The 24,302-nt window shown below is 61.9% G+C and overlaps 2 protein-coding genes across 2 annotated transcripts; one reads left to right on the forward strand and one right to left on the reverse strand.

Moving 5' to 3' along the window:
- Positions 1–1,020: 1,020 nt before the first annotated feature.
- KRT18 (keratin 18) lies at positions 1,021–6,816 on the reverse strand. The gene is made up of 7 exons (XM_054295153.1): positions 6,364–6,816; positions 5,510–5,592; positions 3,881–4,037; positions 3,647–3,811; positions 2,888–3,013; positions 2,072–2,295; positions 1,021–1,126 (listed from the first exon to the last, which is right to left on the reverse strand). Exons 1-7 carry the CDS (start codon positions 6,814–6,816, stop codon positions 1,021–1,023), a joined length of 1,314 nt encoding a protein of 437 aa, XP_054151128.1.
- Positions 6,817–6,888: 72 nt separating this feature from the next.
- Positions 6,889–16,192, forward strand: KRT8 (keratin 8). The gene is given in 11 exon segments (XM_054295152.1): positions 6,889–6,959; positions 10,248–10,574; positions 11,402–11,610; positions 12,267–12,327; positions 12,447–12,542; positions 12,620–12,784; positions 14,330–14,455; positions 14,868–15,088; positions 15,715–15,815; positions 15,818–15,931; positions 15,934–16,192. Coding segments are annotated over 10 exon segments (1,536 nt in total). The 5' UTR covers positions 6,889–6,959; the 3' UTR covers positions 16,050–16,192.
- The last annotated feature ends 8,110 nt before the right edge of the window (positions 16,193–24,302 follow it).

A 24,302-nucleotide genomic window follows, 5' to 3' on the forward strand; every position in this document is an offset into this window, starting at 1 on the left:
CCGACAGCTCCCGAAGCCCCAGGCATCACCCGGGCTGCTCGGAACTCTCGAGCGCCGACAGCCCGGACACCGAGACGCGCCGATCCCGTCACTTCCCGGAGCCCGGGACACTGGATTCCCGGTCACAGGGACCCCCGACAGCAGGAGCCCCGCATACAGGCTCCCACCGCCACCGACAGCCCCCGGCACCGCGATGCCCCGCACACCGACACCCGTGGCAGCGCCCCGAGACCCCCGATCCCGGCATCTCCGGGCACGTCACCCTCTGGGCACCAACACCTCCGATCTACTGACACCCCGGGGACTCCCGGACACCGCCACCCCCGGGCACTGACACTGCCAGACATCTGCGCCGGGATACCGGTACCTACGGGCACCGATACCTACGGGCACCGGCGCCTGAGGAACTCCCGACGCCGGAACTCCTGGGCAAGAGGATGCCTGTGACCCCCGAGCACTGCACCGGGGCCCTCGGGTACTGCACCGGGACCCCCGAGCACCGCACCGGGACCCTCCGGTACCGCACCGGGACCCCTGAGCACCGCACTGGGACCCTCCGGTACCGCAGTGGGAGCCCCGCTCCCGCTCCCCCCGTGTCCCCCTGGGAGCTGTTCAGAACAGGACGGCGTCGGGAGCTCGGGGCTGATCCCGGGGCCGGCGGGGACAGGGACGTTTTGGGGTCCTCTCGGCTGGTTCTGGGAGGTCGATGCCCCCAGGGACCCCGACATGAGCGGGGGGCAAAAGGGGCGCCCCGGGGGGGCAAGGGCGACCGGGGGTCGTTGTCGGGATGGTTACGAGGAGGGGGTACAGGAATCCATCCCTCCCCTGACAGCTCCCCACACCCCGTGCCTCAGTTTCCTCCCGGTCTCAGCCCCATGTCCCCACCCCCGTTTCCCCCCCCCGGAAGGACACACCAACACATCCCATCTCCCATTCATGGGAATCAGCACTTTATTTGGATCTGGGGGGAGCTCGGGGTCCCCCCCGGGTTTTGGGGGCCGGGGATCCCCCGTGACCCCCTCAGTACGTGCGGATCTTCACCTCCCTGGTCTCGGTGACCACGCGCTGGGTGGGTGCTGTCCCTGCCGTGGTGGCCGTGGTCTCCTTGTCCAGGGCATCCCTCAGGCTGTGGGGAGGGGGGGGGTTAGGGGTTTGGGGCACCCAGGGGTCCCCTCCCCACGCCGGTCGTGTCCCCCCCTCAGTGTCACCCAACAGGTGATGGAGATGGCATGTCCAGTGGGATGGGCTGGGGTGTCCCAACACCCTGGAAATTGTCCCCTCTGGGTGTCACCCCTGTCCCCTGGCTGTTCCCTAAATCTTGTAACTGCTGGGACCCGGCCACTGGGACACTTGGGATTCATCCCCTCTGATGTCACCATTGTCCCCATCCCCAGGCCATCCTGAAGGACAGAGCTGGGATATGTGATCTCCTGGGATCATCCCCCTGGATGTCACTGCTGTCCCCTGGCTGTCCCCAAAATCTTGTAACTGGTGAGACCTGGACACCTCATCACAGGGGTCTCATCTGCTCTGGGTGTCCCCTCCCCATGCCAGGGACGGCACCTGGACACTCAGTTCCTGGAATTATCCCTTCCCATCCCCTTCCCAGCCCATAGACTCCCCCCTCTGTCTCTATTTCCCCCTCACCTCAATTTCCATCCCTCTGAATTTTTTCCCCCAAGCCCTTATATCTGAACTCACACCCCAAACTTCCTCACCTGAGCTCTCTGTGCTCACCTTCCCTCAAAACCTGAATTCCCCCCCTCACCTGAGCCCCTGTACCTGAATGCCCGCTCCACATTCTCCCCCTGTACCTGAACTCCCCTCTGATTTGAACTCTCACCCCTGTACCTGCCTTCCTTCCCCTTCTCACCCAAACCACCCATATCTGAACTATACCCCCAAATTCCCCCCTCACCTGAACTTCTAACACCCCATACCTGGATTCCTTCCCTCTCCACCAAACTCCCCCCCCTGAACCCTCCCATACCTGAACTTCCCTCTCACCTGAACCCCCCTGAACTCCCCCCCCTCACCTGAACCTTCCCTGACCTGGACTCCTCCTACTAACCTGAAATCGTCGCCGCCCTCCAGCAGCCGCCGATATGTCGCGATCTCGGCCTCGAGGCGGTCCTTGAGGCCGAGCAGCTCCCGGTGCTGCTCGTTCTGCCGCTGGAGCTGCGCCCGCACGTCCCGCAGCTCTGCCTCGGCCGCGCTCACCTGGAGCTGCACCTGCGCCAGGTGAGCCCCGGCCCGCGCCTCGGCCTCGGCCAGCGCCGCCTCCAGACCCATGTTCTGCAGGGATTGGGGGGTGAACGCGGTTTTGGGGGGTTCACTTTGAGCTGAGCCTCAGCCTCGATCATGGCAGCCTCTAAATCTGTGTTGTGGGGTGTTCGTGGGGGAATTAGGGGGTTTTGGGAGAGCCAGAACCCCTAAAATGGGGGGATTGGAGGATCTGTCACCTTGGGCTCAGCCAGACCCGCATTCAGGGGAATGTAGGGGTTTTGCAGGGGTTCACCCCAAATCCTGGGGGATCACCCTGAGCTTTGGTCAATGCAGACCCCAAACCTGTGTTCTGGGGAGATCAGGGGAAGATTAGGGAGTCTTGTGGGGGTTCACCCTGCCCTGAGCCTCAGCCTCAGGCAGTGCCACCTCCAGCCCCAAGTTCTGGGGGATTGGGAAGGTTTGGGGTCGGGGTGGGGATCAAGACCTCAAAAATGGCTGGAGTTATGGGTTGGGGGTTGGAGGGGTTTTGGGGCTCTGGAGCCATGGATTAAGGGGAGCTAGGTTTTTTTGGAGGGGGAGTTGGGAATGTGAGGCTGTGAATTGAGGGATATGGGAGGGGGTGGGGGGGTTTTCTGGGGGAGTTTGGGGAATTTTGGGGTACCTGGTTGCGCAGGGCCTCAAGGTCGATCTCGAGGGTTTGCAGTGAGCGACGCAGGGCCCCAACAGTGCCTCGTGCCACGTCCAGGTCCTTCGTGCTCTGCGTCACCTCCAGGGTGGTCTCCGTGATCTGGGAGGGAAAGGAGGGGTCTGGGGGGGCCTGGGGACAACCTTGGGGTCTGGGGGGCAGCAGCCTTGGTCCCACCCCACCATGGGCACCCCAAGTCCTGGAGGGGAGGTGGGGGAGTGAGACCATCCCAAGAAGAGCCAGACTCAGGCATGGGACCCTAATGGGAATCCCACATTGTGGGGGTGCCCTAGGAGGGGCTCCAGACTTGCACCTTGGACAGAGGCCATCCCAAAAGTGTCCCCAAGGTTGGACCAGGAACCTCCTGGAGCAGTTCGCCCCAGGACTCCCCCTGAAAATGTCACGAGTGTCCACCCAGGCCCCCCCCCGGATCTGCCACCCCTCCTCCCCCTGGCTTTGGGGGCTTCTTTGGGGACCTCCCATGCTAGCCTGGGGACACCCCCCAAAAGGGGTTTCCCCTTTTTTGGGACCCTCCGGTGGCTCCCCATTGGGGACACCCCTATGGAGCATCATTGGGGACCCTTGCATGTGGACTGGTGGGGGTTTGGGGTCTCCAACTCCCACCCCCTCTGCTTCTCCAGGTCCTCCAAGTCCATTGTCCTGGATCCACTGCTCCCCCAGGATCGTTTTGGGGCTGGTTTTGGGTGGGATTTGAGGTTTTTTAGGGTTCCTTACCTGCTGCCCCCACTGCTTCTCCAGGTCCTCCAGATTTTTCTGGGCCAGGGCATCATACTGAGCCCGCAGCTCTCCCAGAACCTTCCCTAAATCCTGCGACTGCGGAGCGTCCACCTCCACCGTCAGCGCCGACTGCGAGGCCTGCGCCCGCAGGTCCTGCACTTCCTGGAGGCAGCACGGGTCAGTCTGGGGCCCCACAGCCCCTCCCGAGCCCCTCAAGTCCTCTGGACCCACCTGGTCGTGGTCCTTGCGCAGCAGGATCAGCTCCTCGCGCAGGGCCTCGATGTCCCCCTCGAGCTGCAGCCGCGTCATGTTGGTGTCGTCCAGGACCTTGCGCAGCCCGGCGATGTCGCTGTCCACCGACAGGCGAATGGCCAGCTCTGCCTCGAACCTGGGCACGCCATGGGAACGGAGGGCCGGGGTGGGACACGGAGCCGGGCCAGCCTTGTGCCCATTCGTTACTTTGTCCTTGTCCTTGGCCCTGTTTCTGTCCCTGATGTATCCTTGTTCCCCACCGCCATCATCAGCCCCATTTCCATCCTCAGCCCAACACAGCCTTTTCCTCATCCTTGTTCAATCCCATCATCCTCAGCCCTGTTTTCATCCCCAACACATCCTTCTCCCCATCCCTATCCCATCATCCTCATCTTCATCCCCATTACCATCCCCATCACATCCCTTTCCCCATCCCTGTCCCATCCCCATCCCATTCCCATCATCCTCATCCTCATCCTCATTTCCTTCTCAGTTTCCCTTCCCATCCTCGTCCTCATCTCCGTTTTCAATTCCATCCTCACCCTCATCTCATTTCCATCTCCAGCCCCACCTGACCTCATCCCATCAGTCTCCATCCATGTTCTTATCCCTGTCTCATCTCCTCTGCCACCTCCACTCATCCTATCTTTGTACCTGTCCCCATTCTCATCCTTATCCTTCTCCTTGTCTTCATCCCTGTTTTCATGCCCTGTTCCCAATCTCATTCCTGTCTCATCTTATTCCTCATGCTCATCTCCAGTTCTGTCCCATCCCTGTCTCCATCCATGTTTCCATTCCTGTCCCATCCCAACTCTCACCTACAGCCGTCCCCATCCCTGTTCTTTTCCCTGTCCCCATCCAGTTTCCCATCCCCATTCCCACTCCTGTTTCCACCTTTGACCTTGTCCTCATCCTGATTTCCATCCTCAGCCCATCCCTGTCCCTGTCCACATCCAGTCTCCATTCCCACTCCTATTTCCACCCTTGTCCTTGTGCACATCCCTGTCCCATCTCCACCCCATTCCAATCCCTGTACCCACCTCCTTCTTACCCATCCCCATTCAGTCTCCATCTCATTCTCATCCTCACTCCCATTGCCACCTCTTCTCCCCCTAGTCCTCATCCCCATCTCCATCCATTTCCACCCTATACCCATTCCCACTCCTGTTTCCATGCTGGTCTCCATCCCATCTCCCTCACCATCCTTATGCCCATTCCCATCCCCACTGTTACCATCCTTGTCCTTGTCTTCATCCCCATCTCGTCTCCATTCCCATCCTCATCCCCATTCCCACCCCCATCCTCACCCCCATGCCCCCTCCGTCTTCCTCCCCATTCCTCCCCAATCCCACCCCTATTCCCATCTCCACTCCCACCTTGTTTCCAACTCCATTTTCACCCCATCCCCATTCCCACCCCTATTTCCACCTCATCTCCACCCTCTTTTCCATCATATTCCCACCCCCGTTCCCATCCCCATTCCCACTCCATCCTCGTTCCTGTGTCACCCCTGCCATGTTCCCACCCCCTTTACTCCCAGTACTCCCATTACTCCCAGTATTCCCATTACTCCCAGTATTCCCAGTATTCCCAGTATCCCGCCCTCACTTGACGCGGAAGTCGTCGGCCGCCAGCCGAGCATTGTCAATCTGCAGCACGGTGCGTGCATTCTCCACCGTGCTCTCCAGGATCTGGGAGGGGACACGAGGACACCCGTGGATACAGGGGACACACGGACATGGGGGCACACGGGCACGGATATGGGGACATGCCCGTGTCCGTGTGGACACCTGGGCATGGGGGCATGGACACGAGGGGACACGGGGAAATGGGGACTCATGGAGGGGGGCATGGGGAGACACGTGGACATGGGGGTGCACGGATGGGGGACGTGTGGAGGGACACACAGACATGAGGGGACACACGGACACGGGTGGACACACACAGACACGGAGACACAGGTGAACACATGGATACGGGAGGGACAGGTGAGTGGGACACATGGGCACGCCAACACAGGGACACACACAGGGACGCAGGGACACGTGTCACCGTCGCCGTGGCAGGATGACTTCCCCGGCCCCCCTTCCCAGCAGGGCCTCGCCCCGGAAAAGCTGCGATAGCCCAGCGTGGGGGCGGGGCGGGGGCGCCCAGGTGTGTGGGGGGGAGGGGGGGTGCCGGTCACCTTGAGGAGGCTCCAGGAGGGGCTTTGGGGAGACGGGGGGGTTTAATTTACCCCAAAATCGGGGTAAGAATGGAGGGGGGGCTCCTTCGACACTGCCCCGCCGCGGTGGCCTTGGTCACGTCCCTTTGCTCCCCCTGTGGGGAGAAAACCCCCCCGAGCCCCCCACCGGCGGGACTTACAGACCTCCCCCAAGCCCCCCTATGCCCTCCCACAGAAACAAAGTTCAGCTGTTTCCCTCCCCAGTTAATGTTTAACCCCAACACCCCCGCGCCCCCACCTTGTCCCGTAGCTCCTCTATCAGCTCCCACTGGGGGCTCCAGTCGTGGGCGCTGGGTCCCTTTTTGGCCATAAACTCTCGGATTTGGGTCTCCAGGCGCCGGTTCTCCCGCTCCAGTCTCCGCACCTGCTCCAGGTACGTGGCCAGGCGGTCGTTGAGGTCCTGCATCGCCTCCTTCTCGTTGGCCACGGCCCCGGAGCCCCCCAGGAGGACGCTGCCCCCCAGGCCGGACCCATAACCGGCCCCATAGCCGGCCCCAAAGGCGCCCCCGGCGCTGCTCAGGGTGCGGCTGACGGAGATCCGGGACCCCGCGCCCCCCGCCCCCGCGTACACGCTCGCGGCGCTGCCCAGGGGCGCGAAGCGGCGGCCGGGGGCGATCCCGGCGGTCCCGAGGGTCCCGATGCCGCCGGAGCGGACGGAGCTGGAATAGACGGTGCGGCGGGAGAAGCTCATGGGGTCGGCGGCACGACGGCGGGAGCCTGAGAGTGGCACGGACGGACGCGCGGATGGAATTCCGGGCGGGAATTCTGGCCGGGATTTATAGCCGGGAGCGGCCCCACGGCACCTCCCCACGGCCTCGCTCCCGGGAAGGGAAGGTGCGGCTGGAGCCGGCCCAGGGCTTTGTTCCTGCGGGGACCGGCCCCAAAACCCGAGCAGTGGGGTGTGAGGGGAAATAATCAGCCCCAAAACTCGTGGGATGTGAGGCAGAGGTTTGGGAGTCTGACCCAGAACTGGGAAAGGGAATCAACCCCAAAACGTGTGGGGTGGGTGGAAGGGGGTATGACCCAGAACTGTGGGGTAGGGGGCAGAGGGAAAGGAATCAGCCCCCGAACTGGTAGGATGAGGGTTGGAGGGATGGATGTCTGACCCAGAACTTGTGGTATGTGTTCAGAATGATGGGATCGACCCCATAACTGTGGGGTGGGGGACAAAGGAATAGGACTTGGCCCCAGAACTGTGGGATGTGGGGCAGAGTCAGCCCCACACATTTTCGGGTCACCACAGCCAGCCCCACATCACCCTACTGATCTTTGCACTGCTGCAGCCCCTGCCTGATCTCTTTTACCCTATTCCTGGCCTGTTTTACTCAGTTTTCCCCATTTTGCCCCATTTTGTCCTATTTTTCCCTGTTCATATCCCATTCACTAATTTTTGCCCACTTTTGAGCCACCCCTGCCTTGCTTTATCTCATTTTTGTCCCATTTTTGCCCCTTTCTCATTTTCCCAAATTTCCTCCATTCCTGTCTTTTTCTCCATTTTACTCCATTTATGCAAAACCTTCCCATTTTGCTGTTTTGCCTCATTTTGCTGTTTTACCCCATTCCTGTCCCATTTTACTATTTTTTGCCCTATTTTGTAATTTTATCCCATTCTTGTTCCACGTTTACCCTTTTTGCCTGATCTTGCCCTGTTTTATCCCATTCATGTCCCATTTATCCCTTTTTGCCCGATTTTGCCCCATCTCTGTCCAGTTTTGCTGGTTTCCCCCCATTTTTTTGCCGTTTCTGCCCATTTTGTCCTTCCCCTTTTTCTTCCATTTCTCTTTTCACCCACGTTTTTCTCTGCTTTGCCCCAATCCTTCCCCTTCCATTCCCTTCGTTTTGCCCCGTTCCTGCCCAATTTTCCCCCACTTATGCCCAATTTTATCCTGTTCTATCCCATCTCCCCCTTTTTGCCCCCTTTCCCTTCTTTTTTCTCCATTTTCCCCGCGGGGTCCCCGAGGTGCCAGACCCGGGGGTCTCGGGGGTCCTGCCCGGGGTCCAGCGGCCTCGTCCCTCTTTGGGGACCCCCTGGGAGCCCCTGAAGGGCGCGGGGCAGGGGCGGGGGTGTCGGGGCTGCTCCCACCCTGGGCCTTATCGGGAACATTCCGGGCGTTCCGCGTGGGTGACGTGTCCCACCCGTGTCCCTCTGCCCCGCCGTGTTCCCCCTCCCGCTCGCCCCTGTGTCCCCCGGTCCCCAAATGTCCCCCGTGTCCCTGTGAGCCCCCGGTGTCCCCGCACGTCCCCCCAGTGTGTTCCTCCCGTGTCACCCGGTATCCCCCAGCGTCCGCTCCTCGCGTCCCCCCGTGTTCCCCCGAGTCTCCCCCATGCCCATAAGGTCTCCCATCCCCCCGTGTCCCTCCGTGCCTCAGTGTCCCCATCTGATGGCGGGGGGGGGGGGGGGGGCGTCAAGGGTTTAGGGGGTCCCCACTGCTCCTTGGGTGGTCGTGGGGATCTGGGGCAGTGTCCTGCAGGGTCTGGGGCCCACCCTACCCCCCCCTTCCAGGGTTATCTCTGGAAATTCCTTCCTGATAAGACGGGCGGGATTTAGGGAGGGAGCTGGAGGTGGTGGGAGCCTCTGGGGGGGCGGAGGGGGGAGCAGATCGTGTCCCCTCCCGGCCCTTGCAGGTCTGGGGGGGCTTGAGACCCTCCCTGTGGGGCTGGGCTGCTCAGACCTATTGACATCCCCCGGTGGAATCTGGATGGATTTGGGGAGGAAGGGAGGAAGGAAGGAAGGAAGGAAGGAAGGAAGGAAGGAAGGAAGGAAGGAAGGAAGGAAGGAAGGTCCCTCCCTCCCTCTCGATCCCAGTGCAGGATCCCAAGCCCGTGGGTGCCGCCCTCCCAGTGCCCAGCGTGTGCCGCCCTCGTGCCGGGCAAGTCTGGGCTGGAGACACCACTGCACACACTGGCACCTGTCAGACCCACCTGCACACACCTGAACTTCCATCCATCCATCCATCCATCCATCCATCCATCCATCCATCCATCCATCCCATGCCCTTTTGGATATGTTTTCACTATTTTGCCGCTGAGTTTGGCGCTGGGGACAGGCCCTGGTGAGGGCTGGAGCCCCATGTTGTGATTTGGGGACAGGGGCTGGGGTCAGGGGTTGGGGGAATAGTTTGGGGTCACAGATTGGGGATGTAGTGCTGGGGATGCAGACTGGGGGACACAGGGTGGTGACATTGGTCTGGAGACCCAGACTGGGGGACAAGCTGGGGACATGGGCTTGGGTCAGGGGCTGGGGGCTGAGACTGAGGGGATCCGGACTGGGGTTGGGGGTCGGGGGCCCAAACTGGGTGACAGGACTTGGTGCCATGGAGTCAGGGACTCAGATTAGGAGACTCAGGTGTGGGGACACGGTGGGGAAGGGCTGGGGACACTCCCTAGGGAGTGTCGGTGGGTCTCCTACTTCGGGAGGGGGCGCGGAGGGGGGTGGGGAGCAGGGACCGCATTTTGGGGTAAGCCCACCCCCGCGTACCCTCCCGTCCCGATGCCGGTGGATCCCGGCGATCCCGCCAATCGCACGTCCCGAAGGGGTTAAAGCTCCGGTCCCTCCCCCCGCTTCTCCTCCCCCGGCTCTGGGGTAAACCCGAGAACCAACCCGGGAACCAAACCGGGAAGGCGCCCGGAACCCGCCCGGCCGCTCCGCCCGGCCCGGCCCGTCCTGCCCCGACCCGTCCGGCCGGTCCTGCCGGGGCGGCCGCCGGAGCCTCCCTGCCCCGAGCGCGGCCTTCGGCCTCGTCCTCCTCAGCCGTCTCCAACCTGCTCCAGCCGTCCTCATCATCCTGAGCGTCTTCAGCCTCTTCCAGCCGTCCTCGGCCTCCTCCAGTCGTCCTCGTCCTCCTCAGCTGAGGACCTTCTCCAACCCTCTTCCAAACTTGCACCAATCTCCTCATCCTCCTTCTAACCTTCTCCATCCTCCCTGCAGCCTCCTCATCCCCCTCAGCCTCCTCCAACCCACTTTCCAACCTCTTTCTAAACTCCCTCCTATCTCCTTCCCCAACTTCCAACCTCCTCCCAATCTTCTCCACCTTCCCCATCCTCCGGCCGCCCTCCTCCTTTGGCACCTCCCGAGCCCTTGGCAGGCTCTCTCCAGCCGCTGTTCGCACTCTCCCCTCTCAGATGTCGGTCTCCATCCCCCGGCAGCCGCTGCGGAGCAGCTCGGCCGTTCCGGGCCGCTCCTTCTCGTCCCGCTCCTTCACGGCCGCTCCGGCGCTGAGGATGAGCACGGCGCCGGCTCTCGGCCCTTACGGGGGGCTCCGGGGCGGCTCCGGGGGGCTCGGGGGACCCTCGTGGGTGCCGGGCGGGGGCATCACGGCCGTCACCATCAACCGGAGTCTCCTGGCGCCGCTGGACGTGGCCGTGGATCCCGAGCTGCAGGAGCTGCGCCGGGAGGAGAAGGAGCAGATCAAGACCCTAAACGATAAATTCGCCGCCTTCATCGACAAGGTGGGGCTGGGGGGACCCCGAGGAGGGGTGGGACCACCCTTGGGACTGGCTTCTGGGACCTCTTGGGGCACCTGGGACATCTTGGGACACCTGGGGACATTGAGACCACCTTGGGACCTCCTGAACATCTTTGGGGACTTCTGTACCCTTGGGGACTTGAGACCTTCTCTGGGACCCCCTGAGTCTCAGATGGGACATCCCAAGCACCTTTGGGGCCCTCCTGAGACCCCTGGGGACACTGAGAAGCCCTTCTGGGTGCCCTTCAGGGACCCTCTGGATCAGCTGGGACCTCCTGAGCACCTCTGGGGACTTTCTGAGACCCTCAGAGACATTGACACCCCTTTTTGGGGACACCCTGAACCCTCCTGAGTTACCCAAGGACACTCAGCTTGCCCCAGGACCCCAAATCTCTCCCCTGCCCTCCCTTCCACATGCCCCCCTCCAGCCCAACCCATTCCCCCGGGGCTGATTTGGGGTAATTTTGGGGTTCTGATTCCCTTTTCCCCCTTTCCCCCCAGGTATGAATTGGGAGTGGAGGTGTTTTTGGGGTGATTTTGAGGTATGGGAGTGCCCCAGATCCTGTTTTCACCCAAGTGGTATTTTGGGGTGCAGGAGTGATTTTGGAGTAATTTTGGGGTGTGGAGAGATTTTGAGGTGATTCTGGGGAGTGGGATTGCCCCTGAGCCCCTTTCCTCCAGGTGTGATTTGGGGGTGGAGGTGGCTTTGGGGTGATTTTGTGGTATGGGAGTGCCCCCGATCCTGCTTTCCCCCAGGTGTGATTTTGGGGTGATTTTGGCTGGTTTTGGGGCGCTGTTCCCTGTCCGCAGGTGCGGTTCCTGGAGCAGCAGAACAAACTCCTGGAGACCAAGTGGGGGCTCCTGCGGGCGCAGCCCCCTCCCCGCAGCAGCCTGGGGGGGCTCCTCGAGGGCTACGCGGGGACCCTGCGGCGGCAGCTGGAGGCGCTGGGGCAGGAGCGGCAGCGGCTGCGCGCAGAGCTCGGCCACGTCCGCGGGCTGGTCGAGGAGTTCAAGGCCAAGTCAGTGTCCCCAAATGTCCCCTAAATCTCCTGGGTACCCCCTGTCTCCCCAGGCCCCCCCACAGCCTCCCAATGCCACCTTGCAGCCCCCCAATGCCACCTTGTGCCTGCTGATGCCGCCCAGGCCACGCCTGCAGCCTCCTGGAGGAATTCAAGGGCACATCTGTGTCCCTGAGTGTTCCCCCTCATATCCCTGTGTCCCCACCCTGTGTGCCCTCACCCCCTGTCCCCATGGCCCTCGATGCTCCCACCATGTATCCTCATGTCCCCACATCCCCGGTCTAAGTCCTCTCTATGTCCCCACATCCTCCCATCACCTTGTCCCTTTGTCCCCCTGTCCCTACTTCCCCATGTCCTCCCATCCCCTTGTGTCCCCATGTCACCCATCCTCATATCCCTCCCTATCCCAATGTCCCCATAGACCATGTCCCCCCTGTCACCATGTCCCCTCCCTACTGTCTCCATATCCCCTGTCCCCATGTCACCCGATGCCCATTTCTCCATGTCCCCCATTCCCATATCCCCATGTTCCCCCTGTCCCCATGTCCCCCATGTCCCCCCAACTCCCATCCCCATGTTCCCCCCATCCCCATGTCCCCCATGCCCATTCCTCCATGTGCCCCTGTTGCCCCCCATCCTTGTGTCCCCCTGCCCAGGTATGAGGAGGAGATCAACCACCGCACAGAGAAGGAGAACGAGTTTGTCCTGCTCAAAAAGGTGGGGGAGCCCCGACACTGAGGGGGGACCCTGACATGGGGGGAGTCCCTGAGACCAAGGGGTGGCTGTGAGGGTCCCTGGGGGTGCTGGGAACAGGGGTGACAGGGGTGTCCCCGCAGGACGTGGATGAAGCCTACATGTCCAAGGTGGAGCTGGAATCACGCCTGGAGAGCCTCACGGACGAGATAAACTTCCTGCGGCAGCTCTATGAGGAGGTTTGGAGCTGCCTGGGATTTGGGGTGCCTGGGTTCGGGGGGTGCTCCCCTGCTCAAGGCGTCCCCCGTGTGCGCAGGAGCTGCAGGAGCTGCGGGCGCAGGTGTCGGACACGGCTGTGGTGGTGTCCATGGACAACAGCCGCCAGCTGGACATGGCCGGGGTCCTGGCGGACGTGCGGGCGCAGTATGAGGACATCGCCGGCCGCAGCCGCGCTGAGGCTGAAGGCCTCTACCAGGTCAAGGTCAGGAGAGCACCCCCTGCTGCTGCCCAAGCCTTTATCTTCCTCCTCCTCCTCCTCCTCTTCCTCCTCTTCCTTGTTCCCCAAACCTTCTTCCTCCTCCTTGCTTACCACTAATCCTCCTCCTCTCCGCCTGCTCCCCAAACCTTCATCTTCCTCCTCTTTTCTCCCTAAAACTTCCTCCTCCTCTTCCACACCCTGAGCCTTCATCCTCCTCCCTGCCCCATCCTCTCTTATTCCTACTTCTCCTCCCTGCCCTGAGCCTTCTTCCTCCCTGCTTCTCAAGTCTTCTTCTCATCCTCTTCCTTGCCCCCCAGTCCTACTCCGAGTTCTCAAGCCTTCATCCTCCTCCCTCCCTGTGCCTCAATCCTTCTTCCTCCTTGTCACTTCCTCCATGCTCCCTGAACCTTTATCTTCCTCCTTGCTGCATCTTCCTCCTCCTCCCTGCCCCATCCTCCTCCTTCTCCTTCCTGCTTCCTGAAACATCTTTCTCTTCCTCCTCCTCCCTGCCCCAAATCCTTCCTCCTCCTCCTCCTCCTTCTCCTCCATCCTCCTCATCTTCCTCCTCCTCATCCTCCTCATCTTCCTCCCTGCCCTGGAGGGAGCAGCTGCTGCGTGGGAGAAATTCTGGCTGGAGACCCAACCGGAGCTGCCACATCCCAGCCTGAAGTGTTCCCCCTGGCGTGGGCTCACCCCAGTCCCGGGGAGCCACAGGGCAGGGAGGGGCCCCCATCTCCATTCCTGGTGCAGATCCCAGTGCCAGAACTTCCCAGGCTCTTTCATCCTCCGTTTTGGGATGCTGGTGCAGACTGGGGGGGCCTCATCTCACTGGGATCCCAGACTGAAGCCCAGCCAGACCCACCACATCCCGATGAGAGCTGCCACATCCCAGCTGGATCAGCCCTCCCAGCAGCGCTGCATCCTGGCTCTTTCCTCTGAATTTTTGGGGTGCTGGTAGAAAAATTAGGCTCCGCCCTCCCCATCCCACCAAGACCCTGACTCCAAACCGGACCCATGGCATCCCAGCTGGAGCATCCCTCCTGGCGTGGCCACATCCCAGCTCTCTCCACCCTGGTTTTGGTGTGCTGGGGAACAGAGGGGTCCCCTCGTCTCCATCCCCTGAGGTCCCAGATCCCAGTTGCAACATCCTTCTTCATACAGGCAAATCCCAGCTCTTCCATCCCAAATTTTGGGGTGCTGGGGGAAAAGAGGGGTCCCTCCAATCTCCATTCTCCCAGGATCTCGATTCCAAATCTATCTGGACCCCCCATATTCCAACTGGAGCTACCACATCCCTGTCAGGACATCCCTCCTGCCTCCACTGCATCCCAGGTCTTCCATCCCAGTTTTTTTGGGTGCTGGTGAAAAAGGGGGATCCCCCCATCTCCATCCCTCCAAAATCCCAGCCCCAACCCAGCCAGACCTACCGCACCCCACCCTGGACTATCCCTCCAAGTTTGGCCACATCCCAGCTTTTTCCTACTAGTTTTGGGGCGCTGGTGGGTTTGGGGGATGCCCCACATTGCCACCCCTGTCTGGTGTCTCCAGTACGAAGAGCTGAAGACAGCAGCTGGGAAGCAGGGGGACGACCTGCGTCAGACCCGCGGCCAGATCCAGGAGCTGAACCGGCGCATCCAGCGGATCCAGGCAGAGATTGAGGCTCTGAAAAACCAGGTTTGGGGTCCAACTCAGATGGACATTTGGAAGCATAGGGCCTGCCCCCCCACACATCCTCCAGCACCCCCTGGGAACCCCCACACTGGATTCCTGAGGATCCCTTGGGATGTCACCTGGGAAACGGGAGGAGAGAGCGATGGCTCAGAGACATGGGGGATTTTGGGGACTGGGAATACTGGTGGGAAAAGAGAGATGAGGCATAGCGGGATATGAGGGATACTGGAGGGTGAGGAATACTGGGACACAGGGACACTGGACCACAGAGGATGACAGGACATGGAATACTGGGACACTGGGTATGCTTGGACATGGGGACACTGAGGGGGTGAGGGACATTGGGACACTGGGGATTTTGGGTGATGGGGACACTGGCCCAGGGAGATGCTGCGCTCAGCATCCTGTCCTGCAGCGCTCTGGGCTGGAGGCGGCCGTGGCCGAGGCTGAGGAGCGCGGGGAGCTGGCACTGAGGGACGCCAGGGCCAAGCTGACCGACCTGGAGGGGGCACTGACCCAGGCCAAGCAGGACCTGGCCCGGCAGCTCCGGGAGTACCAGGAGCTCATGAACGTCAAGCTGGCCCTGGACATCGAGATTGCGACCTACAGGAAGCTGCTGGAGGGCGAGGAGAGCAGGTGGGAAGCCCCAGTCCCAAATCCCAGATCCCAGATCCCATGGGCATCTCACATCCCATAACCCACTGCATCCCACATCCCATAAGCTCTGGGCATCCATATCTCACACCTGGTGATGTTCCATCCCATATCCCATGGGCATCCCCTTTACCACACCCTTCCTCCTGGAGACCATGAACATTCTGTGCTCCATGTCCCATATCCTGCGAGGATCCCATATTCCAGGGGCGTCCCACGTTCCATACCCCATACTACATGGACATTCCTTATCCCACATCCCATATCCTGTGGCTATCCCATGTCCCATGGACACCCCATTTCCCACATCCCTTACCCTGTGGGTATCCCATATCCCACAGACATTGCATGTCCCATCTCTCACATCCCATGAACATCCCAAGTCCCCCCCTCCTGACCATGTCCCTTATTTCTCTCCCCCCAAAACCACTCAGTTTGGGGGGCCCCCTCCCACCCCCTGCATTTTGGCCATGTCCCTAAATAAACCCCCCATCACTGCTCCTCTTTAGGGGAAAGTTTTGGGGGACAACCTTCCCCCCCAGATTTCCCCCCAGGCCATGTCCTTTATCCCCCACCCCATCACTAATCCTATTTGGGGGACCCCCCAGGCTGGAGGCTGCTGTGCAGAACCTGAGCATCCACACCAAGCCTTCGGGGTACCTGGGTGAGTTTGGGGGGGTCCCTGGAACCCCCCGATTTTGGGTGCCCCCCCCGTGCCCCTCCTCACAGCTGCTCCCTCTTCCTCACAGGTGGACTCGGGGGAGGTTTTGGGGGGGGATTTGGGGGGGCCTTTGGGGGGGCCATGGTCAGCTCAGGGTACTCGGTGCCGCCCCCGCCCCCCGAGAGCACGGCCCCCCTCAAATCCCGGGCCATCGTCATCAAGAAGATCGAGACCCGCGACGGGAAGCTCGTGTCCGAGTCCTCCGACGTCCTGGAAAGCTGAAGCGCCTTTCCTGGGGACCCCCCAGGCCTTGGCTTGGCCGGCTGAGCTGAGCCCCCCTCTTTCCTGAGCAAACCCGAAATCCTGACCTGCTGAGCCCCCCCTGCGCCCCACTTTCTGGGGTGTCCCCCATGCCCACACAAACTGAACCCTCCTTTTCCCAGGGGGCTCCTCCACGTTCCCTGCCCCCCCAGGGTGTCCCCCTAAGTCCTGGCCAAGCGAACCCCCTTTCCCGAGGGGGGGGTCTCCATGTCCGGCCCAGCTGAGCCCTCCCCCTTTCCTGGGGGTCCCTCCTGTCCAGCCCAGCTGAGAGCCCTGGGCCTCCCCTTCTCAGGGTGCTCCCCCGTATCCTCCCAAGCTGAACCCCCTTTTCCGAGGTGGGGGGAAGGGTCCCCCATGTCCTGACATTCTGAGCCCCCCCCCCCGCCCCGGTCCCCTCTTTCCTGCCCAGGGGGGTCCCCCCAAGTCCAGGCTACCTGATTCCCCTTTCCTGGGGGGTCCTGTCCATGTCCTGGGGGGATCTTTGGTGGAGGATCCCCCTTGTCCAGGCCAGCTGAGCCCATTCCCTTCCCGGGGGGGTCCCTCCGTTCCTGTGGGGGTCCCCCATGTCCTGACCTGCTGAGCCCCGCCCTTGGTGTGTCCCCCCTCCATGCTGGCCCCCTTGCCGGGGGTCCCCAGCTCCCCACAGGACACCAGGCACCCTCTGCTGATGACCGGAGCCAGTGCCAGTGCCAGTCTCCCCCGGGGGGCTCCAACCCCCCCATTGTCCCCTCTGGGACGGGGGGTGGCAACTGGGGGGCCTGGGCCTCCCCCCCTGTTCTGCTTGCTGCTGGAATAAAACCTGGGAAATTCGGGAGTGTTGATAACTGAGGGGGGCGGGCTGTGGGGCAGGGCTCATCCCAGGCTGCCTGGGGCGTTTTGGGGTGCCAGGACGATATTGGGGTGCTTAGACCAATCTGAGTTTGGTGGGATCCATATCTCGGGGTGCCTGGTGTTGTTTTGGGGTTCCCAAGACTTTCTTGGGGGACTGGGACAAGTCTTGGTGCTGCCAGATCACTTTTGAGGTCTCTGGGTCTGTTTGGGGGTCCTAGAATCTGTTTTAGAGTGCCAGGACCCATCTGTGGCTGCCAGGACCAATCTTGGGGTGCCCGGCTCCCTTACTGGGGTGCCAGGACAAGTTTTGGGGTGCCAGGACCCATCCCAAGGTGCCAATACCTATTTGGGATTGCCTGGATCTCTCCCAGGTGCGGGGATCTATCTTGGGGTGCCTGGGTCTGTGTTGGGGAGCCAGAACCCATCTGTGGGTGCCCGGGTTTGTTTTGGGGTACCAGGACTCATCCTGGGGCACCTGGGTCCCTCCAGGGGTGTCTGTGACGGTGCCAACGTGCCCAGGTCCCTTTTTGGAGGTCTGGCTGTGTTTCGGGGTGCCAGGACCCATCCTGGGCTGTCAATATCTGTTTGAGGGTCCCTCCTGGGGCATCAGGACCCTTCCATGGGTGCCAGGACTTGTTTTGGGATGGCAATCCCTGTTTTGGGGTGCCTGGGTCCTTTCTTGGACGCCCAGAGCAGTTTTAGGGTGTCTGTGCCCACCCCGGGCTGCCTGGGACCGTTTTGGCACATCAGGACCCACCCCAGTTTTGGGGGGACAAGGTCCTTGCTGGGGTTCCAGGACCCATCTTGGAGTGCCAGGGTTTTTTTGGGGGTGGCCAGTTCCCTCAGGGAGTGCCAGGGCCCATCTCAGGGTGCCGGGGTCTGTTTTGGGGTTCCCGGATTCCCTCTGGGGTGCCAGAACCATTTCCAGGGTACTTGGGTCAGTTTGGGGGTACAAGCACCCACCCTGGGCCCTCAGAGCTCGTTTTGGTGTGCCTGGCTCTGTTTTGGAATGCCATGGCTTGTTTTGGGGTGCCAGGACCCCCTCTGGGACATCAGAATCCATTTTGGGGTGCCTGGGTCCCTTCCTGGGCTCATCCAGGGGTACCAGGGTCTGTTTTGGGGTGCCCGTGTCCCTCCAGGGTGGGGTCCTTTTCTCTCGGGGCGCCACCGCACCCCAAAACCCCTTGCTGCCCCCCGCCCCCCATTTTGGAGCAGCGGGGGGGGGGCAGCTTCCTCGTTTGGGGGTCCGGGGCCCCCCCAGTTGGTTTGGGGGTGTCGAAGGGGTGCCCTGGGCTGTTTGGGCTGGTGGAGATTTTGTGGGCACGGGCCATGTTTTGGGGGGCTCGGAGCCGTTTTGGGGGGCTCGGAGCCGCTCTGGAGGGTCCTCATGGGGCGAAGGGGGCCCCCCCCCCTCCGGTCAATCATTAACCCCTCGGTGCCCGGGAGGGAGGGAGGGTTTGGGGCTGGCAGCAGATTCGGGGGTCCCTCCATGGCTTGGGGGGTGGGTATGGCCACAGGGTCTGGCGGCCTTGCAGGTTTTGGGGTGTCCCCCCCCCCCCAGTTCTATTCGCGGGCCGGGGGGTGACCCCTGGTGTCCGTAATTAGTGCCAGCAGAGGGTTAATTAATTAATCTAATTAATGAAGGAGCTGGGGAGGCGCTGCAGTCCCGCAGCGCATTGAGCCCTCGGGGCTCTCCAGTTCCCCCCCAGGGGTTTTGGGGACCCTTCCCCGGTTTGGGGGGGCTCCCTCAGAGCCACCGCGAGCCCCTCAAATTTGGGGAGTCCTCTCGGAGGCCCTGGGATTCGGGGGGGCCCTGAGCTCCTGGGGGGGCCTTTGGGGTGAAGGAGGGCGCTGGTTCGAGGGGGGACTGACACTGCCCCCCCTTAAAAAAGGGGTGCGATCAGCGGTGCCCCACCCCCCCCGGGGGGTTAAATTGGGGTCACCTCCCTGCACCCCCTTCCTGCCCCTCTGCCCCCATGTCCGGTTTTGGGGGGGGGGGGGGCTGGTTTGGGGGCTCATGGGGTTCTTTGGGGCGGGGAGGGGTTGGAGGTGTTTGGAGTCTCCCCGCAGCCCTCAGAGCCCCCCGGCCCGCCCGGCCCGGTGATTTTGGGGTTCGCGGGCGCTGGAGGGCGGCAGAGGAGCGGGAATGGAGCCGCGGGCGGGGCTGCGGGAGCCGGGAGGTGGAACACCTCAATTTCGGGTGGGGTGATGGGGAATGGGGGGTCCCCATTGGGAATGGGGGGTCCCCGCCCGGGTCCGGCTCCACGGGGAATTTGGGGGCTGGGGGGCGGTGGGGGGGGTGGTATCGGGGGGTGGATCGGGGGGCAGATGGGGTTAGGGGGGAGCCTGATGGGTTTGGGGGGGTCGGGAGGGGTCCGGGGGAGTCTGGGGTGGATCTGAAGGTGCCGGGGCGGGGGGCAGGGGGTGGGTCTGGGGGTGTCTGGAGGGGTTTGGGTGTTGGGGGCTGCGGGGTCTGGGGAGGCTGGGGGTCGGGGGGGGTCTGAGGGTGTCTGCGGTGGTCTAGGAGTAGATGGGGGGTTCGGGGGGCTGTGGGGAGTGTGGGGGGTGCAGCCGAGCGGGGGGGTCTGGGGTCGCAGGGGTTTCGGGGGTGTGGGGGGATCTGTGGGGGTTGAGCCCCACGGACCAGTTTCCTCCTGGTTGGAAACTGGGGGGGCACGGGGCCCCTGCAGGGAAACAGGCAGGGATTGTTTGTGGGGGGAGCTGGAGCCCTCCGGCTCGGTGGGACCCCTGGGAGGTCACCCCGTGTCACCCTCGGCCCCATCTGGACCCCGGCGGGTGGGAGAGGGCCCCTCCCGTGACCCCCTCAGTGCCAGCACCCCCTGCTCGCTTCGCCCCCTTCCCCACGCGGGGGCACCCCAAGTCAGGGACGGGGCAGCCACGGGCGGTCTCTGGGGGCGGGGCTCTCACCCCGCCCCGCTGGGACACTGCGAGGGGAGCTCGGGGGTCCCGGGGCACCCAGAGCGTCCTGGGGAGGGATTTGATCCCCCCGATCACCCAAAGCTGCCGGCACTGGAGCTGCGGGCGCTGGACGTGCCCGGGGAGGGAAACTGAGGCACGGGGACATCGCGGGGATCCCTCCCCCCGCAGGATCTGACCCCGAACCCACCCTGGGGGTTCACGCCCAGGACCTCGGGCTCCCCCAGGGCTGGGGGGGCAGGCTGAGACCTGACCCAGCTCATCCCATGGGTGGGGCCGTGACTCACCCGCCCGGGGGGGCCCCTTTGGTCTGGGGGGTCCCTGAGCCTTTCGGAGCATTGAGAGGGAGCCGGGAGAGGGGACCCGGACCCTGGGGTCCCTTTGGGCCCATTCTGGGGGCCTTTGAGGGGTGCTGGGGGACATGGGAGTCCTCCGGTGTCTGGGGCTGGGGTCGAGCTCAGGGTGTTTGGGTTTCACAGCTTTGGGGGTCCTGGCTCCTTCTGGGGTCACCTGGGTTCCTCTTGGGATGGGGGAGTGGGGTGAGGGGTTTGGGGGTGCTGAACCATTGGGAGTGGTTCTGGGGCCTCATGAGGGCTGATGGAGGAAATGTGGGGGACCCTGCCCTTTGGGGGTCCCCCTGTGTCTGAGGATGACATCAGGCCCGAGGGACTTGGGGGTTTGTGTTTCCCCCCCAGATTTTTCTGCTGGGGAACCTGAACCCCCATTTCCATCCCTGAGGGTCCATCCAAGCTCAGACCCCCAAATCCACGAATGGGCTTCTTCTCCTCCAACCCCACCTCCCCATGGAGGGGATCCCCAAAATCTGGGGGCTCAGACAGACACTTCCTGCCCCTCAAATGTTCCTGGATCAGGGAGTCCTCAGCCCCCATCTCTGTCTTTGTGAGACCCCCCCTCACAAGCTCAACCCCCCACAGATCCAGGCCCTGAATGGGCTCCTTCACCCCAAAACCCACCTCTCCACAGAGGGGACCCCCAAAATCAGGTGCTCAGGTGGGCACCTCCTCACACAGACGTGTGAGGGTGTTTTTGGGGGGGGGGGGGGGTCTCTGCCCCACAGTGGGGTATCCCTGCCCTGTATTAGGGGTTGGTCCCTTGGCTGCCACCCGGGTGGGGTTTTGGGGTGCAGTGACAAGCTGGGGCCTGTCGGGGCAATTAACTGCGTAATTAGCGTCAGGAGGAGCCGCCCAAACCCTCGGTACTTTCACACGCACACCCCTGCACTCCTCTGCTCCCGGCGCCCCAAACCTCCTCCCGTACCGTCCCCACGATCCCCCACAGCCCCTGAGGCTCTGCACCCCCAGACCCAGCACGTTTGGAGTCAGCGTTGCCTTTTTAACTGGGGGAGATGTGCAGCGCCCCCAGAGCTGGGGAACCCCAGGAAGGGGGCCTGGGGGGGTGGCTCGGGGTGTGGTCTCGTTTTTGGGACCCCGGTTGGGCTTTGGGGTGCACTCCGGCCCTTTAGGGGGTGTTCTGGATTTGGGATCCCAAGGGCCTGGGGATGGTGGGGGGGAGATGGATGCCGGCATATCCTGGGGGGCAGCCCACCTCTTTCCCACCCTCAGGAATTTGGGGACGGGGTGATGCTGCAGCTGGGGGCCTACTGAGTTCAACCCCCCCCAATCCCAATGGATTTCCCTCAAAAACACGGGATCCCCCTACCTTGAGCACCTGTCCCGACCCTTTTAACACTGAATTGACCCCATTTTGGTGTCCTTGTTTGCCCCACACGTGGGAAGAAACTGGGGGACCTGGGTATCCAGTGGGTCTTTATTCCCATGGCATATTCATATGGATTCCTGTGGGACCCCCAGGGTCAGCCCTGCCCCTGTCTGGGGCCCACCCCCATCCTGTGACCCCCAGAAGGGTCCTCACCCCCTCATCACGGGGACCACGTGGGGCTGCAAGTGAGTGCTCCTTCCTGGGGCTGCCTCCCCAGCGATCCCAATCCTCCTTCCCTGGGATCTGTTTCCCAGCACTGGGGCTCAGATGAGCTTTCCCTCTGGCTGGGCATGGACAGATCCCCCCCCGTGACAGTGGGACAGCAGGAGAGGTGGCCCCAATGGCACCACAACAGGAATGAGCCAGCCCGCCCCTGGGGGCTGTGAGCGCTGGGACTGGGGGTGCTGTGAGCTCCTGCTGCCAGCCCTGCTCCCGCCGTGGATCCCGGGGCTCTCGGCAGTGCCAGGTGCCGCCCGTCTTCTGCAACACCTGCTTTGATCTCCCGGGAATCCATCTTGTTGTTCCAGCCGCCACCCCTCCTGCTCCCAGCCCTGCAATTTCCCAGCTCGGTGGCTGCCAGCGGAGCAGCCAGGAGTTTCCGGATCTGAGGTTTTCCCAGTTGAACCCAGTCCCAGCACGGTTCTGGGGTGAAAACAGCTGGATTTGAGCTCTGGTTCGGCTTCACATTGCCCTGGCTGGGACTGCTGGGCACCCGTGCTGGTGGTCCCATGGGATACACGGGGAAGGTGGGAGGTTGGGGTGCTGGGTGGGTGATGGTGGCCAGTGTTGGGTGGGTGACAGTGGCCAAGACTGAGCAGAGGATGGTGTCCAACGTTGGGTAGGTGATGGTGGCCAACACTGAGTGGGGGATGGCCCTCCATGGGTGCCAGTGTGTTAGGTGGGTGATGGTGGCCAACACTGGTGGGTGGATGGTGGCCAATGCCGGCTGGTGATGTTGCTCAGAATTGGGTGGGTCATGGTGGCCAGCACTGGTTGGGTGACACTGGCCAACCTTGGACCCTCAGCTTTGCTCCTGATGCATTCCAATCCCGGCAAGTGCTGGAGCATCAGAGATGCTCCACCTTGGAGTTCAGGAGGGATTTGGGAGCTGATCCCACGTCCCAGTGAGGTGTCTTCACCCCTTGGTGGCAGGGTGGGGCAGGGCTTTGCTGGCCCGGCAGCTGCTTGGGCAAGTGCTGGGCTGGCCGCAGGGCAGCAGCTGGGCCAGGAGCTGCCGCTGGAGCCACCCTGGGAACTCCTGGCAGGAATGCTCTCCGCCCCGGCTCCAACAGGTTCATTCGGTTTTGGGGCTGATCTGCCGGTTGCATAAGGCGAGGAGAAGCAGCCGCCGCCTTCTTCCGCCAGTTCAAACCGCTTCTCCAGCTGGAAAGCTGGGGAACCCCGGAGGGTGGGAGGGGGTTTCCAGGTGGGACTGGGGCATGCAGGACGCGCATTGTTCGAGGGGAGCATCAACTTCCCCGTTCCCTGCGCTGCAAATTCCCTGGGGCTGAAAATCCTGGAGCTTCAGGAATCCCCAGTGAGATTCAGGAGGAAACACCGGGACATGCACCCAGCCCTAGATTTACATCTCTTCAGTGAAAAAAAAAGCCGGGGTGAACAGTCTTGGAGGTGAAACTGGTTCCACAAACTCCTCCCAATAGACGGGATAATCCAGAGCTGGATTTTATTGGCAGTGTGGGGTTGGGGGAAGTTTTGAGGCTTTTTATTTGTTTTAACAGTGGGATAAACCGGGATCTTCAATGGACGCAGCTTAACACCTCATTTAAATAGAAATTTAAAGCAATTAAGCAATTAAATTGTGTTGTTTTAACAATGGGGTAGGCTGGGAGTGGCTTTGCTGAATACTATGTGCTGTGGAGGGACTGGAGATCCACAGGGACCCTCAGGAAACATCGCAAAATCCCTGGAAGGTTCCTCAGAGGAGGGATGTGAGCCCCTGTCAAAGCTGTGGGTCAGGGAACAGTCTTGAGCCTGCTGGGGTGTGCCCAACACATATATTGGGATATTTCAGTCTCTGCAAATCCCAGCGTGTCCCGCCCAGCTCAACTCGTCACTCAGAGGAATCCGGAATGACTTCAAAATGCTTCAGAAGGTTTAAGAAGGTTTTAAAATCACATATTGACATAAAAGTAGTTTTAGAACCCTGCCCAACACTAATGCTCCCAGTTGTGAAACGCTTTGGACAACCCACATCACCCCTCCTCGGAGCAGGAGGTTGAAACTGAGTGCATCTGAGGGTGTGCCTGGGAGCCTGGGTTTTTGTTGGAATTCAGTGAACCCAGCCACTGGAGTCAGGCCGAAAGTGACAGATTTAGCTAAAACAAGGGTTTCCCTCGAGGGTGTGATACATCTGAGAGTTCACGGGGCTTTGGCCACGGCCCAGGGAATTTGGGTTGGAGTTCGCCTCCAACACCAACAATACTTTTGTTTTTCTTTGCACTCTGGGGAGTGTTTGCAGGCAGGTCATGGTTGTGCCAAAGTGAGGAGGGCGTCCTTTCAAACCTGAAAACAATGAAGAGAATGAAACAATCCCCAAAAGGTGACATCTCCACTCCCCCCTGGCACCGACCAACTCCCTGTGCCCATAAAAAGGGGCACCCAGCAGCTGCTCCCACAGACTTGGCTTCTCTCGCCTCTCAAGCCCCAGCCTCAGCTTTTTGCTCAGAACTTTGGGGACCCTTCACC

This window comes from Melozone crissalis, unplaced genomic scaffold (genome assembly GCF_028551555.1).
Source record: "Melozone crissalis strain CALT ecotype California unplaced genomic scaffold, PUWL_Pcris_2 ptg000537l_1, whole genome shotgun sequence".
Classification (NCBI taxonomy): domain Eukaryota; kingdom Metazoa; phylum Chordata; class Aves; order Passeriformes; family Passerellidae; genus Melozone; species Melozone crissalis.

Coding starts and splice junctions, on each gene's coding strand:
- KRT18 (XM_054295153.1), bottom strand. CDS start 6,816: ATGAGCTTCTCCCGCCGCACCGTCTATTCCAGCTCCGTCCGCTCCGGC. Junction 5,593..6,363: donor TAGAGGAGCTACGGGACAAG/GTGGGGGCGCGG, acceptor GTCCCCTCCCAG/ATCCTGGAGAGCACGGTGGA. Junction 3,014..3,646: donor AGAAGCAGTGGGGGCAGCAG/GTAAGGAACCCT, acceptor TTTCCCTCCCAG/ATCACGGAGACCACCCTGGA.